This window comes from Narcine bancroftii, chromosome 9 (assembly GCF_036971445.1).
Source record: "Narcine bancroftii isolate sNarBan1 chromosome 9, sNarBan1.hap1, whole genome shotgun sequence".
Classification (NCBI taxonomy): Eukaryota; Metazoa; Chordata; class Chondrichthyes; order Torpediniformes; family Narcinidae; genus Narcine; species Narcine bancroftii.
In genome coordinates this window covers 124,171,120-124,187,385 of record NC_091477.1, presented here as the reverse complement: position 1 = coordinate 124,187,385, position 16,266 = coordinate 124,171,120, and the positions used below count along the sequence as shown (strand labels likewise).

General features: G+C 38.7%; 1 protein-coding gene across 5 annotated transcripts in view; it reads right to left on the bottom strand.

Moving 5' to 3' along the window:
• LOC138742783 (leucine-rich repeat-containing protein 34-like) overlaps positions 1–16,266 on the bottom strand; it is a 69,443-nt gene that overhangs the window by 16,822 nt on the left and 36,355 nt on the right. For 4 of the 5 annotated variants that reach the window (XM_069897709.1, XM_069897712.1, XM_069897713.1 and 1 more), the window contains 2 exons: positions 4,818–4,988; positions 1,394–1,489 (listed from right to left, as the gene is read on the bottom strand). In XM_069897709.1, coding sequence (XP_069753810.1) covers positions 1,394–1,489; positions 4,818–4,988 — 267 coding nt within the window. The remainder of the gene's footprint in view (positions 1–1,393; positions 1,490–4,817; positions 4,989–16,266) is intronic. The other variant, XM_069897710.1, reaches the window with a different exon arrangement.

Genomic DNA, 16,266 nt, shown 5'->3' with positions numbered 1-16,266 from the left:
GTTTTTACTATTTTCCCTTGTCCATGGCTATGCTAAGCTCAAGGAGTCGTGGTCACTTTCATCAAATTGCTCCCCCACTGAGAGGTCTGTCACCTGACCAAGTTCATTGCCCAGGACGAGATTCAGTTTGGCCTCTCCTCTAGTTGACTTGTACACATGAAACGTCATGAATCCTTGTTGAACATAGCTGACAATTCTGCCCCAACAATCCCTCTTGCAGTAAGGAGATGCCAGTCAATATTTGGGAAGTTGAAGTCTCCCATAATAATAACCCTGTAATTTCAGCATCATTTCAAAATCTTCCTGCTCATCTGTCTCTCAGTGACCTGAGGTCTAATTGGGGGCCTATAGATGAGTCCCAGTACAGTGATTGCACCCCTTCTATTTCTGATTTCCAGCCTGACTGATACATTAGACAATCTCTCCACAACGTCCTCCCTTTCTGCAGCAATGATACTATCCCTGATTAGTCGCGCTACCCCCCCCATCCACTCCCTCCACCTTTACATTCCATCCTATCCCTTTTGAAACATCTAAACCCCAGTATCTGCATCAACCATGTCTCTGCAATGGCCACAACAGTGTAATTCTACATACTGACCCATGCTCTAAGTTCATCTCCTTTATTATTGGAGCACTGTGAGCAAGCCTGAGTGCTGCACCTGAAGGAGGAGATAATTAGGCCAAGGGATGTCGAGCAGATTTACTAGAATGAATTAAAAGATTAGGACTGACAACAGAGAAACTTTGATGATGAAAATTAATTTAGGAACGAAAGAGAAAAACTGGAAAAAAAAACAGTTCAATAAAGAAAAACTATAATTTTTGGGATCTTTCCATGCACATGAATTTATGATATGTATAATTTGGGAACAGAAGTCCAGATTTAAAACAATGCCAAATTAATTAAATTAAATTAAAATCCTGCTGCTTCTACATGATCTGTATTCCTCTAACACTACTATTTGTCTCTGCTTGCACCACTATCTAGGCAGTCTGTTCCAGGCACCCACAACTCTCTAGCTCCCTAAATTTCCTTTAAACTGCACCCCCTCCCTCTTCATCTTAAATGCATGTCCTCTGATAACAAAGTTGAATAGAGTTTTCCAAGGTTTATTAGATCTTATATGGGTATTACTCATCAACTTTGAAATAGAATTAAAAGATACTCAATACTTTACTTGACACATTACTTGAAACAGTCAATAAAGTTTCAGGTCTATTCCAAAACCCTCCATCTTTTCAGAACAAAGAACAATTCAAAGCAGAGAGAGAGACCTTGTTCTCACAGGCTGTAACCACAGAAATAATAAAAGGAATGCAAACAAATTGGAAGTCCAAGTATACAAGTGATTTTAAGTCATTTTAAGCCTTACAGAGTGAAACTACATACCTGTAGGGTGTAAACCAAAGGACGCCCAACATTGATGGCTTTGAGGGATTTGTTATGGTTTAGAACTGTTGCTAATCCAATCAGACTTTGAATTCCCTGAAAAGATATAAAGCAGAAATCTTCAATCTTCAGCAAGAAGGAACTATTATCCCAGATAAATGCAACTTCAATCAGGTTTAAGAATGGATAGATTTTTTTACGTTGCCTCCTGGACACCAGGCCAAGATGTCTGAGCAGCTGCAAAACATTCACTAGGGGGAGGCTGAGCAACTAGAGGTTTTATGTACATGGCAACAATGACATAGGACATAGGTAGGAGAAGGGAAGATCCTGCATGTGGTACTGCAGAGTGAATTTAAAGAACTAGGAATGATATTAAATATCCGGGCCTTGAAGGTACTAATTGCTAGATTATACTGAGGAATAGAAAGATAGGTCAGATGAATGTGGCTGAAGAGCTGAGTGGGGGTGGGGGTGTGTGGGGGCAGTTATTCACCTGAGGGCAAAGATCACATAAATATATGTGCAAGCACCTCCACATATTCTTCCTTAGCCCTCTACAAGGTCCAAAGATTGCACTTCATTAAGCCATGGGGATATGTCCTCTTGAACGTACACCAAGGCAGTCTTCACCTTCTCCCTGGTACTTTGCACATTGAAACTATTTGCTTCAATTCTTTAGCTTCTATTCAATCCTTCAGTTCAAAGGACCATCCTACCACTTCCAAATTCTCCTCAACTTTGAGTTTTTTATTCCCGATTCTAGTCCAATAGAAGTAAAACATGAAAAAGTCTGCAGACACCATGATTGAAGTTAAAACACAATGCTGGAGAGGTTCAGCAGGTCAAGCAGTGTCTTTTATATAGCAAAGATAAAGATGCAGAACCAACATATTGGGCTTTAGCCCTTCATCAAGGTACCTTGATACTCAGGCCCGAAAAGTTGGTTATGTATCTTTATCTCTGCTACGTAAAGCATTGTGCTTTTACTCTTGTCTAATAGACTTCCTTTGTGCATTTTCTAAAGCCTTTACATCCTTCCTGCTGTAGTTCCAGACTGTTTCAGTCATGTCAGCTGATGCCAAACCAGTGCTTAATAAAATTCAAGCCTGGTTTTTGTTATATGCCTTGTTTAAAAAGCAAAATTGCCCATATTTTCAACTGTCTTTGTTCACAACTGCAAGTGGATTGTTTGTCAGAGTGAATCTGGGGGTCTGATGGTGGTGTTGTGGACGGTGAGGAAGGATATCTCAGTTTACCACAGAATCTATATCAGTTTGGTAGGTGGGCCAATGGAATTTAACTGACGTGTGAAATGTTGAACTTTTATAAGTCAAACTAGGGCAGGACTTACACAGTAAAATGTTATAGAACAGAAAGAAAGATGGGTACAGGTTAATAGTTTCTTGTAAGTGGTGACTCTAGTGGATAAAGTGGTGAAGAAAGTGTTGAGCAGCTTGTCTTCATTGGGCAGGATAGAAAGTATAAAAGTTGGGACCTCATCATTCAAGTGGACAAGATACTGGTGAGACCATGGCCAGCAATGAGAAGGACAGCAATAAATTGGAGTGAGATCCAAAGCAGCAATGTAAGAAGATTGAGGCAAATAAACAAGTTATTCTAGGGATGGGGGTGGGGGGCAGGTGCATAGCAGGGAATGAGGAAATAATTATGGACTTAACTGCAGTTATTTCATTGCAAGATGACAAATAAAGCGATGGGTTAACTATTTAAAATCAAGTTTTTCACACAGAGTGTAGTGAGTAAATGGAAAATGCTGCATGGGAAGTTGTAACGGTGGCACAGTTATAACATTTAATGAAGATACATAGATAGGAAAGATCTAGAAGGATATAGGCCAAAGATAGGCAAATAGGATGAGCATGGTCAAGTTGGGCCAAAGGACTGGCTCTGTAGTTTACACGTCTGTTACTCTATTGTTCAAGATTCAATTTATCGTCATGTAATAAAAACATTGTCATATTATGTGAAATTGCCTTTTGCCTGCTGTAAAGCAGGCAGATTTTCCATTGGCAGAAATTGACTGAAGCGCCTCATACAGTAAGAGAGAAACTGAGTGTTCGTGGATTCGCCTCCAGCGCTCCCGCAGCCCACACAGCCACACAGAGTCCAGTCCAAACCATCGTCAACCTTAGCTCTAGATCAGAACCTCCAATACGATGAGGAACCCTTCAGTGCCCTCGGCACCCTCTCACATTCTGGTACCCATTCAGCCAGTTTCAAACCATTCTCCAGCAATCCACAACCTGGTGCAAGACCCTTGACCACAGCCTCCAGCAGTCCATAACCAGCGTGGGTTCCTGTAAGTGATGGGACTCCTGTGGTGGGTCTCAGTCTGAAATGCCAACCATCGCTTTGTCTCTACAGATACTGGTTGACCCACTGAGCTCTACCAGCAGTCTGTGTTTTGCTCTATATTCCAATATCTGCAGTTGTTTGTGTCTCCTGGAATGTTTGTGATACATAGAAACGATTTGGATGAAAAAGTAGGTGATCCAAGTCGTAAGTTTACAGATAAACACGAAGATTGGAATTGTGGATTATGGGGAAGATGATGCATTTTGAGAGGTCAAATGCAAGAGAAGAGAAAATGGCAGGATCATTGCACCATTGATGTACAGAAGGATTTTGAGGTCAAATGAGCTCCCTGAAAGTGACAAATCCAAGTGGATAAGGTAGACATGCTGGCCTTTACCTGATGGAGCATATTGACTGTAAAAGTCAGGAAGCCATAGAGCAGTTGATTTAAACTTTAGTTAGGCTACTCTTAATGTGTTCATTGTGTTCATTTTTTTGCCACTATTGGAGGAAGGACATGGAGGCTTTGAAGAGGGTGGTTCACCAGGAATGTTGCTTTGATTGGAGAATATTGGTTGCAAGGAGCGGTTGGACAAATATAGATTGGATTATTTTCTCTGAACTCTCAGAGCCTGAGGCAAGTCCTCAGAAGTTTTTTTAAAAATCATGAAAGGCATAGATTGGGTGATCAGTCCGAATCTTTCTCCCATCATGGAAATGTTAAATACTAGAGGGAGAAAGTTTAAAGGAGATATGCAAGGCAAGGGTTTTTAAAACACAGAGTGGTGGGTGCCTGCATTGTGCTGAAGGAGAGGTGGTGGAAGCAGGTTCAATAGCAAAGTTTCAGGGCTTTTAGAGGGACACATGAAGAGACTGGGAATAGGATTCAGACCACAAGCAAGCAGACAGGATTGGTTTAAATTGGCATCATAGTCTCCAGACATTGGCTGAAGGGCCTTTTCTTATGCTTGTTTCTTTCTCACTGTTCTAGGTGATGAGGTGCAGAGCTGAGACCACCAGATGAAGACAGCATTAGTGGGGAATAGGATGCTGAGAAGACAAATCAAACAGCCTCCCCTGTGTTATATGTAAATGTTTCACTCACCAAATCACAGTCAGCAAGGTCCAGTGACTCGAGTGTCTTGTTCAGTTGCAGCATCGTTGCAAAATCCATTCCTCCGTTATTGCCAATTTTATTCCCATTCATCCTCAGATGCTTCAATGATTTGTTCAGCTGGTGAATGGAGGTTTTTACATTGAGATCATGGTCCTGTGGCTTCAGTGAAAGATTCAGTGATGTGTGTAAACAAGTTCAGTCTTTAATCTTTGACTGAGATTTTATTTCATTTAACCTTGAAACTTTCCTACCTAATGCTATCACACCCCCATTTAATCTTGACAACACAGATCAGTATAATAACATAGGAATAAGCCCCACATGGCTTCCCTCTTTTATACTCAATATCTTGCCCAATGAAGCCAAGCATTCCATATGCCTTTGTTACCACCTGCATGGACCTGGACCCCCCCCCCACCCCACCCCCACCAGATCCCTGTGCTGTATTAATGCTTTTAAAAGCCCTGACATTAACTCAACTACCCATTGCTCCCACGGATGCTGAATAATCAGATGAGTTCTTCTAGTACTGTTGTGTATTGCAACCGTCTTCTTTCCCTTACATTTGAACTCCCACATCACACTAAGCTCCATTTGCCATTTCTAAGCCCATAACTGTCACTGATTTCTCCTGTGTGTTCTTTGTTAGACCTCTACACTGTCCAAACTCCACAATCTTGGTATCATCTGTACACTTCCTAACCACACACTTTTTCATTTGCACATGACAAATAATTAAGGGATAGGATTTACACACATTTGGAAAATTGTGGTCGGATTAGGGACAGTCTTAGATCTTTGTGAGGGGCAAGTCAATACTTTACCAACTTGATGGTATTTTTGGAGGTGATAAAGGTGTTTGAAAAGGTTAGAGCGGTTGTCTATATGATTTTAGTGAGGCATTTATCAAAGTCATTCATGGTAGGCTGATCCAGAAGGTACAAATGCATGGCATCCAAGGTGAATTATATTGGGATTCGGCATTGACAGGTCCAGAGGATAAAGAGCAGTAGTGGAAGGGTTACAGGCTGAAATCCCACGACCAATGATCCTCTGCAAGGATCTGTACCCACGTTGTTTGCAATATAGAATTACTGAGATGAAAAAGTAAGTGGGTGCGTTATTCAGTTTACATATAATGCCAAGAATGGTGGACAGTGTAGAAGGCTATCAAAGAATACAACAAAATATAGATCAGTTACAGACAAAGGCAAAGAATTGGCAGATGAAATTTAATCCAGAAATGTAAGGGAAATATACAGTTTATGGCACTACTCTAAAGCATTGATATGCAAAGAGATCTAGAAGTCCAGGTAGATAGATCCTTATTGATAGGGCAATAAATAAAGCATATAGTATGCTTTCCTTTTTTGGGAAGATATTGAATATAAAAGTAAGCAAATTGTGTTTCAGCTCTTCAAAACTTTAGTTAGTCTGCTCAAAGGAATACTATGTGTAATTTTTGATTGAGTTATGGAAGAGATTGGACAAACAGATTGCTTTCCCTAGAGCAGGGGTGTCAAACTCAAATTCACGGAGGGCCAAAATTAAAAACTTGGACTAAGTCGAGGGCCGAACTAAATATTTATTGAAAATTTTCAACAACATCTGCGTGTTTTCTCTTCTTTCAACATATGTAATGTTAAACTTTTTCTTATTAAAATAAATGTTTAATAATAGTTTTGGATAAACTCTTTCATTGTCATTGGCCCATTTCCTTTAGCGTTCTGAAACCGTGCACATGACGAGTCAATGAGGGATGATTAAAGCAGTGGTCTTCAAACTTTTTCTTTCCACCCACAGACCACCTTAAGCAATCCCTTACTAATTACAGAGCACCAATGGCACAGGGACGCGAGTGGAAAGAAAAAGGTTGAGAACTGTTGTATTGTGGTAACTCCACATCTGATTAGGTTAATTGTTAGGCAAGTGGTCAGAGAAGGAACCCCCCCCCCCCACCCCAAGAAAGGCTTAAATCACAGGAACAAAATAAGCTTCCGTCTCACTGCTCCCAATCTTACACACAGTCCTGATGTGGAATGTGGGGTCGCAGCTCCACGTTCACCCGAGTTCAGGTGCTGTCTGTGTGGAGTTTGTACGCTCTCCCCTTGTCTTGGACCAACAGGTCAGTCGCCTGAACCCCCCGTTGAAACGCCGGCATCCAGGGCGGTGGAGGAATTGGCTGAGAAGAGCGCGTTGCTCCCACCCCCCCTCCCATGGTTGGAGAGGAATTAAACTGCGATCTCACAGCGCCGGGCTCGTCTCCAACAAAAGGAGCGGGAGGCAGGGTCCGCCGCGCATGGAGCGAGGGGGAAGGCATCGCCAATGCAATGTTCGGTCCGGCGCCGCCGCTGAAGCGCAGACCCAGCGAGGATGGTCCCCAACTCCAGCCGCGTCTGTGTGTCCGGGAGCCGGGCGGGCTGAGTGCGGCGCTCCGATCCCCAGGATTCGGGACTCTGAGATCCCTTCACACCTCCGGCGTCTTCATTTTCACCTTTAGTGTGCGTGCGCTATACTGGCGCGGCGGCCAGCGGACCAACTCTAATATATATTTAATATGATCTTGCGGGCCAAATATAATTATATCACGGGCCAAATTTGGCCCGCGGGCCAAATATAATTATATCACGGGCCAAATTTGGCCCGCGGGCCAGAGTTTGACATGTGTGCCCTAGAGCATAGGAGACGAGGGTTTATAACAGGTTGTGATAGGGTAGACTCTGAATCTTTTCCCAAGAGTAAAAGTGGCATACATGAGCTGGCACTACACAAATGTGCTGGAGAAGCAAAGCAGGTCACGTAATATCTATAGGAAAGAAAACACAATCGATGTTTTGGGCCTGAGCCCTTTATCAGAAGTGTCAAAAATGGGGGCGTGGCAAGATGGCGTAGAGATCAGACATGTAATCCCTGCCCTCTCTGGTCAGACTCTTAAATGCCTGTTTTTTAACCCTTTATTTTTAATTTTAAAACTTAAATTTTTAGTTTGATATTTTGGTAAGCCATTATGGCTACTAATGTAAAAAAAACTAAGTCTCAGTTACAAAAGAAAATACAGTTTTGAAGTGCAGAAGAATTGGGACCTAAACAACTTGGAACAGCCTCGGATCAGTTTTCAGCTATTCCCAAGCTTCAACGATCGCTGGTGGGGACAAAAGCAAAGTTAACAGTTACTCACCAGTCTCAAGGTGGCACTGGTTCGACCCGTTCTGCGGAGGAAGGATCGCGCTCCCGAGATGTCAGGCACGAACCTGGAGACTCGCTACAAAGAACTCTCCCGTTGGAAGAGACGGGAGGGCGGAGGAAGAAGATTCTGAAGGCAGACACACACCCTGCAGCGACTATGCGCTTAGGTGGTGCTGTTAATTACGGAGAACTCCGTAATTTTATTAAAAAATGGTCTGCAGGGGGACAGCAGTGATGACCCCCCGACTTCCTCAGGGGGTCATCGTTGGGTGTCCAAACTCGCAGTAAAACAACTAGAATGCTACCTTTTGAAGAGCAACAAGAAGAAGACTTACCTTACTTTACTGCTGTACAGGAAATGGAAGAAGAGCTGGAAGAAAGTGAGTTACAAATTATGGAACCAGATCCTGTAATTCAAACTGCACTTCAGCCTGTTTACATGATGTTTGAAGGTATTGCTTCCTATTTGGATGTTATTACTGGTCAATTGAACCAGATAGTTCAAATGAATACTGATATAATTTCAGACTTAACTAATTTCAGACTTAAATGTGGTTAAGGCAGAAGTTAAAGAAAACCAGGAACACTTCAAAAATTTGAAGCTTCTCTTTCTGAATGTAAACAACAGGTACAATCCAATACAGAAACAATAGAAAAAGTGGAAAATTCAGTTAAAGATTTAGAAGCCTGGGAAAAAGAGTTAATTAAAAAAATGGACTATTTGGAAAATCAAAGCAGATTTCATTCCCCAGATGTTGGGGGAAGAGTCTTTTCCTGATGGATTGGTATTGGAAAGAGCACATAGAGCTTTAAGAAGACCACCTTTATCTGGTCAGCCGCCAAGAGCTGTGATAGTTCGTTGTTTGGATAGAGAGACAATTCTTTGACTTGCAGTTCAAAATGCAAGACAAAGGGAAGCTCCAATGATAATTCAGAATAGTAGAGTTTTCTTCTATCCTGATTTAAGTCAAGATATCATCCGACGCCAACGTGAATTTAATCCAGTTAAAGAAGTTTTATGGCGTAAAGGTTACAAATTTGCTTTTCGTTATCCTGCTGTGTTGAAAGTGTTTTATGGAAATTATCAGTTTCAATTTTTTGAGAGTGAGCATGAGGCAATGGTTTTTGCTAATTCATTACCTGATGTCAGAGGACAAAGAAAGAGTCCTCCACTATCTCCTAAAAGAAAATCTGATAGACTTGGAAATGGACAAAATGGCAGAAATGGAAAGAATGGAATGGAAAGAGTTCATCTACTCTTGAAATGAGTTCACCATCTGGACTGGAATCTCAAGGCTAATTTTTTTTGTAATATGTTAATATTTCTGACTGGCTGGCTGGGGAGTTAGTCATCAGTCACTAGTGGGTAATCCACACCCAGTTTTTTTAGGGAGTTACTACCTTTTGGTAGTTTTTTTGTTGTTTTTTTCTCTCTTATTAACGAATATTATTTTTATTTGGAGGGCCTATATATTTTAATTTGAGGGTTCTATATATGTATATATATATATTTTTTAAATTTCTTTTTTATTATTAATTTTGTGACTATTTTTGGTATCTAGCAATTGTATTAGATATGTCGAATTTGAAATTTGCTACATTTAATGTTCAGGGATTAAATAATTTGATCAAGCATAAGTGAGTTTTGGCTTACATTAAAAAGATGAAGATTGATATTGCTTTTTTACAGAAGATGCATTTGAATTAAAAAGAAAGTATGAAATTGAAGAGGGATTAGGTTGGACATGTTTTTTCTTCATTTAATTCCAAAGCTAAGGGAGTAGCAATTTTGATACATAAAAATTTATCTTTTGAATTACAATCAATGGAAATGAATGCAGGATGTATTCTTAAGTTGAATTGTAAGATTTCTAATGAATTTTGGACTTTACTTAACATTTATGCACCGAATGTGGATGATGAAGCATTTATTTTGGATGCATTTCTGCTTCTGGGACAAGCTAATGAAAATGTTCTGATTGGAGGAGATTTTAACTGTGTTTTGGAACCTTTATTAGATAAATCTCCAAAAAATGTTAAAAAATCTAAAATGGCAATTCAAATTCGAGCTTTGATGAAAGATTTTAATTTAGTGGACATGTGGCGACATCTTAACCCAACAGAGAAGGGTTTTTCTTTTTATTCATTTCGACATGAATCCTTTTCCAGAATTGATTTTTTTTTAGTATCGGCACATTTACAGGGGAAAATACTGCAAGCAGAATATAAAAGTCAGGTAATTTCAGATCATTCTTTGTTGTATTTTACTTATGAGAGTTCTGAACAAGTTTGTGCAGCTTCTCGTTGGAGAGTTAATAAGATGTTGTTTTAAAAAAGTGGAATTTATTTAATTTTTTAAAAAACTAATTTGTTTTTCTTTTTCTGGAAGAAAATGCTAACTCCGTTCAGAATAAATTTATATTGTGGGATGCTATGAAACCTTACATGAGAGGTCAAATAATTAGTGATACCTCTAAGGTTAAAAAGAATTATTTGACCGAGAGTCTTGAATTAGAGAAATGGATTGATGAATTAGAAAAGGAATTTCAGAGAGATGCAAAAGAAAATCAGAAGATAGAGTTGTCTAGATTGAAATTGAAATATAATATGTTGCAATCTTATCAATTTGAATGTTTGATTAATAGATCTAAACAACGGTATTATGAATGGGGTGAGAAAGCACATCAGGTACTTGCATGGCAGTTAAAGAAAGAACAGGTATTAAGGGTTATTAATGCAGTTAGATGGAATTCGACTATTACTTACAAACCTCGTGAGATTAATGATGAGTTTTACTCCTTTTATAAGAAATTATATACTTCTGAGGAAAAACAGGAGAGCGGTTCGATTGACTCCTTTTTATCGGTGTTGAAATTACCGGTATTAGGAGAGGAAGATATATTGGAGCTGGAGAATCCTTTTACTGATTTAGAAATTAAATCGGCTATGTTGGAAATGCCGAATGGAAAATCACCTGGTGATGATGGGTTTTCGGTTGAATTTTATAAGGTATTTTATGATGATTATCTACAGTGTTTGGAGATGTGGTACGACAGATTAATGAACATTATGATTTACTTGAATCATGCTCTAGTGCCTTAATTACTGTAATTCCTAAGAAGGATAGAGATCCGTTGAAGGTGTCTTCATATAGACCAATTTTTTTTGTTGAATGTAGACTATAAAATAATAGCTAAATTAGCAAATCGATTGGCTAAATTTTTACCTAAGTTGATACATGTTGATCAAACAGGTTTTATAAAGAATAGGTATGCTTCAGATAATATTCTTAGAGTGATTAGTTTGATTAATAAATATCGACAGTGCCCTGACCATCCGATGGTGATATCTCTTGATGCAGAAAAGCCTTTTTGACAGAGTTGAATGGAACTTTTTATTTAAAGTCTAAGAGAAATTTAACTTTGGTCCTTCTTTTATTGGTTGGTTTAAAGCTTTATATAATAAACCAATAGCCAGGGTAATGGTCAGATCTCAGAACCTTTTAAATTAACTTGTTCAACTCGACAAAGTTGTCCTTTGTCTCCAGCTTTGATTGCGTTAGTAATTGAACCTTTAGCACAGATTATACGACAAAATACACAGATACAAGGTATGAGAGTTTTAGATGAGGAGTATAAAATTAATCTATTTGCTGATGAAGTACTGGTGTATTTAACAAATCCAGCTCAGTCACTTTTACACTTGAAGGAGTGTTTAACACAATATGGATCTTTGTCTGGATATAAAGTTAACTGGGAAAAAAGTGAAATTTTACCGATCGGTGAAGGAGATTGTTCAGTTTATAAGAATATTACTAATTTGAAGTGGACTGATCGAATTAAATATTGGGGTATAAATGTGGATGTTGATTATCAATCTTTATATAAATTAAATTATGGACCGTTAATGAAAAAGATCAAAGCTGATTTGATTAAGTGGAAGGATCTTCCTATAAATTTAATTGGAAGAATAAATACAATCAAAATGAATATCTTTCCACGTATACAATATTTGTTTCAGTCAATTATGTGTTTACTTAATAAGATTTTTTTTTGAGACTTAAATAAAATGGTTAGGGAATTTTTATGGAAGGGTAAATTTCCGAGAGTAGCTTTGAATAAGTTAACCTGGAAATATGCATTAGGGGGATTACGCTTACCACATTTTCAAAATTATTATGAGACAGCTCAATTTAAATTTATTAGTTTATTAATGGATTTGGAACGGCCCCCTAGTTGGGATAAAATTGAGATGGCGAATATTTCTGAATTTGAAATACATCAATTTTTGTTTCGATGGAATTTAAATTTATTACAACAATATAATGTGCTTATACTAAAACATTTAATGAAGTTAAGGATGAGGAAAAATAGAATGATAGGTTCTAAGGGTAAATTATTGACTTTAACACCGTTATATAATAACCAACGTATTCCTTTTTCAATGTATAATCAATGTTTATTACATTGGAAATCTAAAGGTATAAAAAACTTGGGGGATTGTTTTAAAGAAAGTCAATTTTTATCATTTAATCAAATGAGGGAAGATTTTGGTATTAATGAGAATTCTTTATTTGTTTATTATCAACTTCGATCTTTAGTAAAACAAATATTTGGTAGAGATATGATTTTACCTAAATTGACTAAATTTGAATCTTTTCTTGTGATTGCACCAAAGAAGGGATATATTTCATTGATGTATCAAATATTACAGGAAAGTATGGAAAAAAAGGGATGGAATTGATCTAAGATTAAATGGGAAAGGGATATCAACTTTACTTTTTCTGAGGATGACTGGTTAGATATTGGTCATGATAGTGTTACTAGATCGATAAATGTTCGTTATGCAATGGTTAATTACAATTTTTTACATCAATTGTATTTAACACCTGAAAAGTTTTTAAAAATATGGTTTTAGTGAATCAGATTCTTGTTTTAGGTGTGGTAATTCGGTTGGAACTTTTTTTCATGCTGTTTGGTTATGTTTTTGGAAAGCAATTCAATTGTTTTTGGAATGTTTGTATAAGATCAAAATACCTCTGGATCCGACAATATTTTTGTTGAGTGAGTTGAATCCTTTGAAAGATTTAGGATTAGATAAACTTCAGATTGCTTTTGTCTATTTAGCTTTATCTGTTGCAAAAAAAGGTATAGCAAATGCTAATGTGATTGATATTAATAGATAGCATAATGAGATAAAAACTTGTTTAGTAATGGAAAAAATTACGTATGTTTTACATGATAATTATTCTTTTTAAAAAAGTGGTCTTTATATTTAGAATATTTACATTTAGATTTACCTTGATTAGATTTTAGTAAATATATTTCAGTTTTCTTTGGCTCTCCTAAAGAGAGTAGGCTGAGAGGGGGAGGGGGGGGTTCTTTTTTTTCTTTTCTTCTTTTTATATATAAAGAAAAAAAAATTATTGTTCATAATATGTATTTCTTCTTATTGTATGTAATAACTTTGTTGAACAAATAAATAAAGTTATGAGGTGTGTCAAAAATCAGGCAGATGGCTAATTAAAAAGGTGGGATAGGAGAAGAGGAAGGAGGAAGAGGAAAGGAGAATGACAGACAAGAGGTAATATGTGAGTACAGGTGGGAGGGTAGATGAGAAAAAAGAGGTGATAACAGGAGAGTAAAGAGGGCAAAGAAGATGACTCTCTGATAAGAGAAGGAAGGGAAAGGAGACAGGAATGAGTGAGTTATGATAATGGAAATTGGAGAAATCAATATTGATGCTGTCGGATTGGTATTGCTCCAATTTGTGGGGGGGGGGAGAGAAAGGGGGTGCTCAGTACAAAGCCATTGACAGAAATGTCAATGGCAATTGGGCATAAATTGAAGTGGTTGACCACTGGGATGTCCTTGATGTTCAGGTGGACAGAGTGAAGGTGCTCGATGAAGCATTCTATGTCCAGTTTCCCCACATTGGGAATACCAGAAGCAGTAAATGATTCTTCCAGATTCAAAAGTGTTCCTTCACTTGAGAGGACTGAGTCCACGAATAGGGGTAGTTATAAAGGCTGCCACTCAAAGGGGTGGGTATCAAGGGGAGCGAAAGGCAATTGATGGAAGGGAATGAATGGACAAGGGAGTCGTGAAGACTCCTATGTAAAGAGGAGGGGAGGGGCTTGGTGGTTGGATGCCATTGTAAGAGGCGGAAATTGTTGAGAATAGTACGTGGGATGTAGAGGTTGGTGAGTTGGTAGGCAAGGACGAGGGGAACCTTGCCTTTACTGGAAAGGGCTAGGAAAGAAAGTCCTTCCTTTTGTCTCAAATGTGAAGTTTCCCTTCTTGAACATACAACTTTACCTACCCTCCAAAGAATGACAATTTTGCTCCAATATTTATACATCAAAATAAACAAGTTTTTGTGCCACTATTCAATAGTACAAAGGCATTAGTGTGATAAGCAGGATACCTTCAAGAACTCCACCTGTTCCCAGTGAGGATACAATGATCTTTTTCATGGCCCCAATAATCTCTTCACTCACCTCTTTCAATAACCTTGGACATAGTGCATCAGACTGAAGGGACCTTGTGCACTTTAGTGCTCCTTAAAAGACTCAACACCATCTCTAACATTCCTCACATTACGATCCCTTTCACTATCTTTGTAAAAGGGTCAACTGTAACCGAGGGCAAGTGGAAAATTACTGACCAAGGGAGAAAATCACTAAGATTGACAAACTGCCCATAACAGGAGGAATGGGAGGAGTTAACTTTTATCCTCAATGAATAGATAGTAGCTCATTTCAACTGAAGCAGAGACCATCTTGTACTGCTCTGAAACTGCCCTATCCTTCCTTAACCTTTTTTCATTTTAAACATCCCTCCTTCCCTTGAAGGTATCCTGCTTATCAACACTAATGCCTTAGTACTATTGAATAGTGGTGCAAAAACTTGTTCATTTTGATATATAAATTGGAGTACCAGCACAGGGTCTAGAAGTTCTAGTCTCTCCATGATGGAGCTATAGAACATTACAAAACAGAAACTAGACCCTTCGACCCTTTTAATCTGTCTGAACTATTTTCTGTCCACTGACCTGCACCCAGTCCATAGGCCTCCATACTCTTCCTTCCATGTAACTATCCCAATTTTTCCTGAGCAGATTTGACAAACCCTAACCCATCCAGTCCTTTTACAATATGGGAGACCCAGTCAATAATTGGAAAGTTAAAATCTCCATGTATCACAACTTTATACTTCCCGCAGCTGTCTGGTATCTCTCTACAGATTTGTTCCTCCAATTCCCACTGACTATTGGGTGGTCTATAATAAAACCTGCATGAGTGTATCATACCTTTCCCATTCCTCAGCTCCACCCATATAGCCTGATGTGCTATCAATCATTCAAAAGTAGCAATAAGGAACTATAGGCTTTTATTTACAATAAACGAAGATCATTCTATGCTGTGATCCAGGCTTTCTGGGGAGGGGTATGGTGTTGGAGCCTTTATACAGGGTCAAGAGGGAGGAGCTACAGGTATAGTCACAGGACAAGGTGGAGCCAGGTTAATGAGTATACAACAGTTCACCACATAGGCTCTATAGATGAGCTCTCTGGCTTGATCTGCCTGAGCACAGCTATGATATTCTCCCTGATGAGCAATGCCACTCCTTCCTCTTTTATCCCTCTTGATCTATCATGTCTGAAACAATGGAAGTCCCAAACATTGAGCTGCCAGTCCTCCTCCTCCTGCAACCAAGTATCACTCATGACACAATGTCATATCTCCACATGCCAATCTACACTCTAGGTTCGTCTGCCTTTCCTACAATTCTCCTTGCATTGAAATAGATGCAGCACACACAACCTTTTGATTTCTGTCATTATATGCAATTTTAACATCACCTTTTTCCTCCCCACTCCACTATCTACTCTGGCACTCTAGTTCCCATCCACCTGCAAATGTAGCTTAAACCCTTCATAGCAGGATTAACAAACCTTCCTGCAAGGATATTTGTCTCCTTCCAGTTCAGGTGCAAAGGATCCTGACAATACAAGTCTCACCGTCCCTTGAAGAGTGCCCAGTGATCCAAGAATCTGAAGCCCTCCCAACTGGTGATCTTTTTCTCTTTCAATCTTTTTAATGAGTTTTATAAAGAACACAAGGTTAACAAATATGAAGAATGCAAGTACATTTCCAAAAATAAAAAAATTCCCCTTCCCCATACAATGTTGTTGGAATGACAAAAAAGAAAAAAAAAACAAAGAAAAGAACTCTAAACCCCTACTGAAC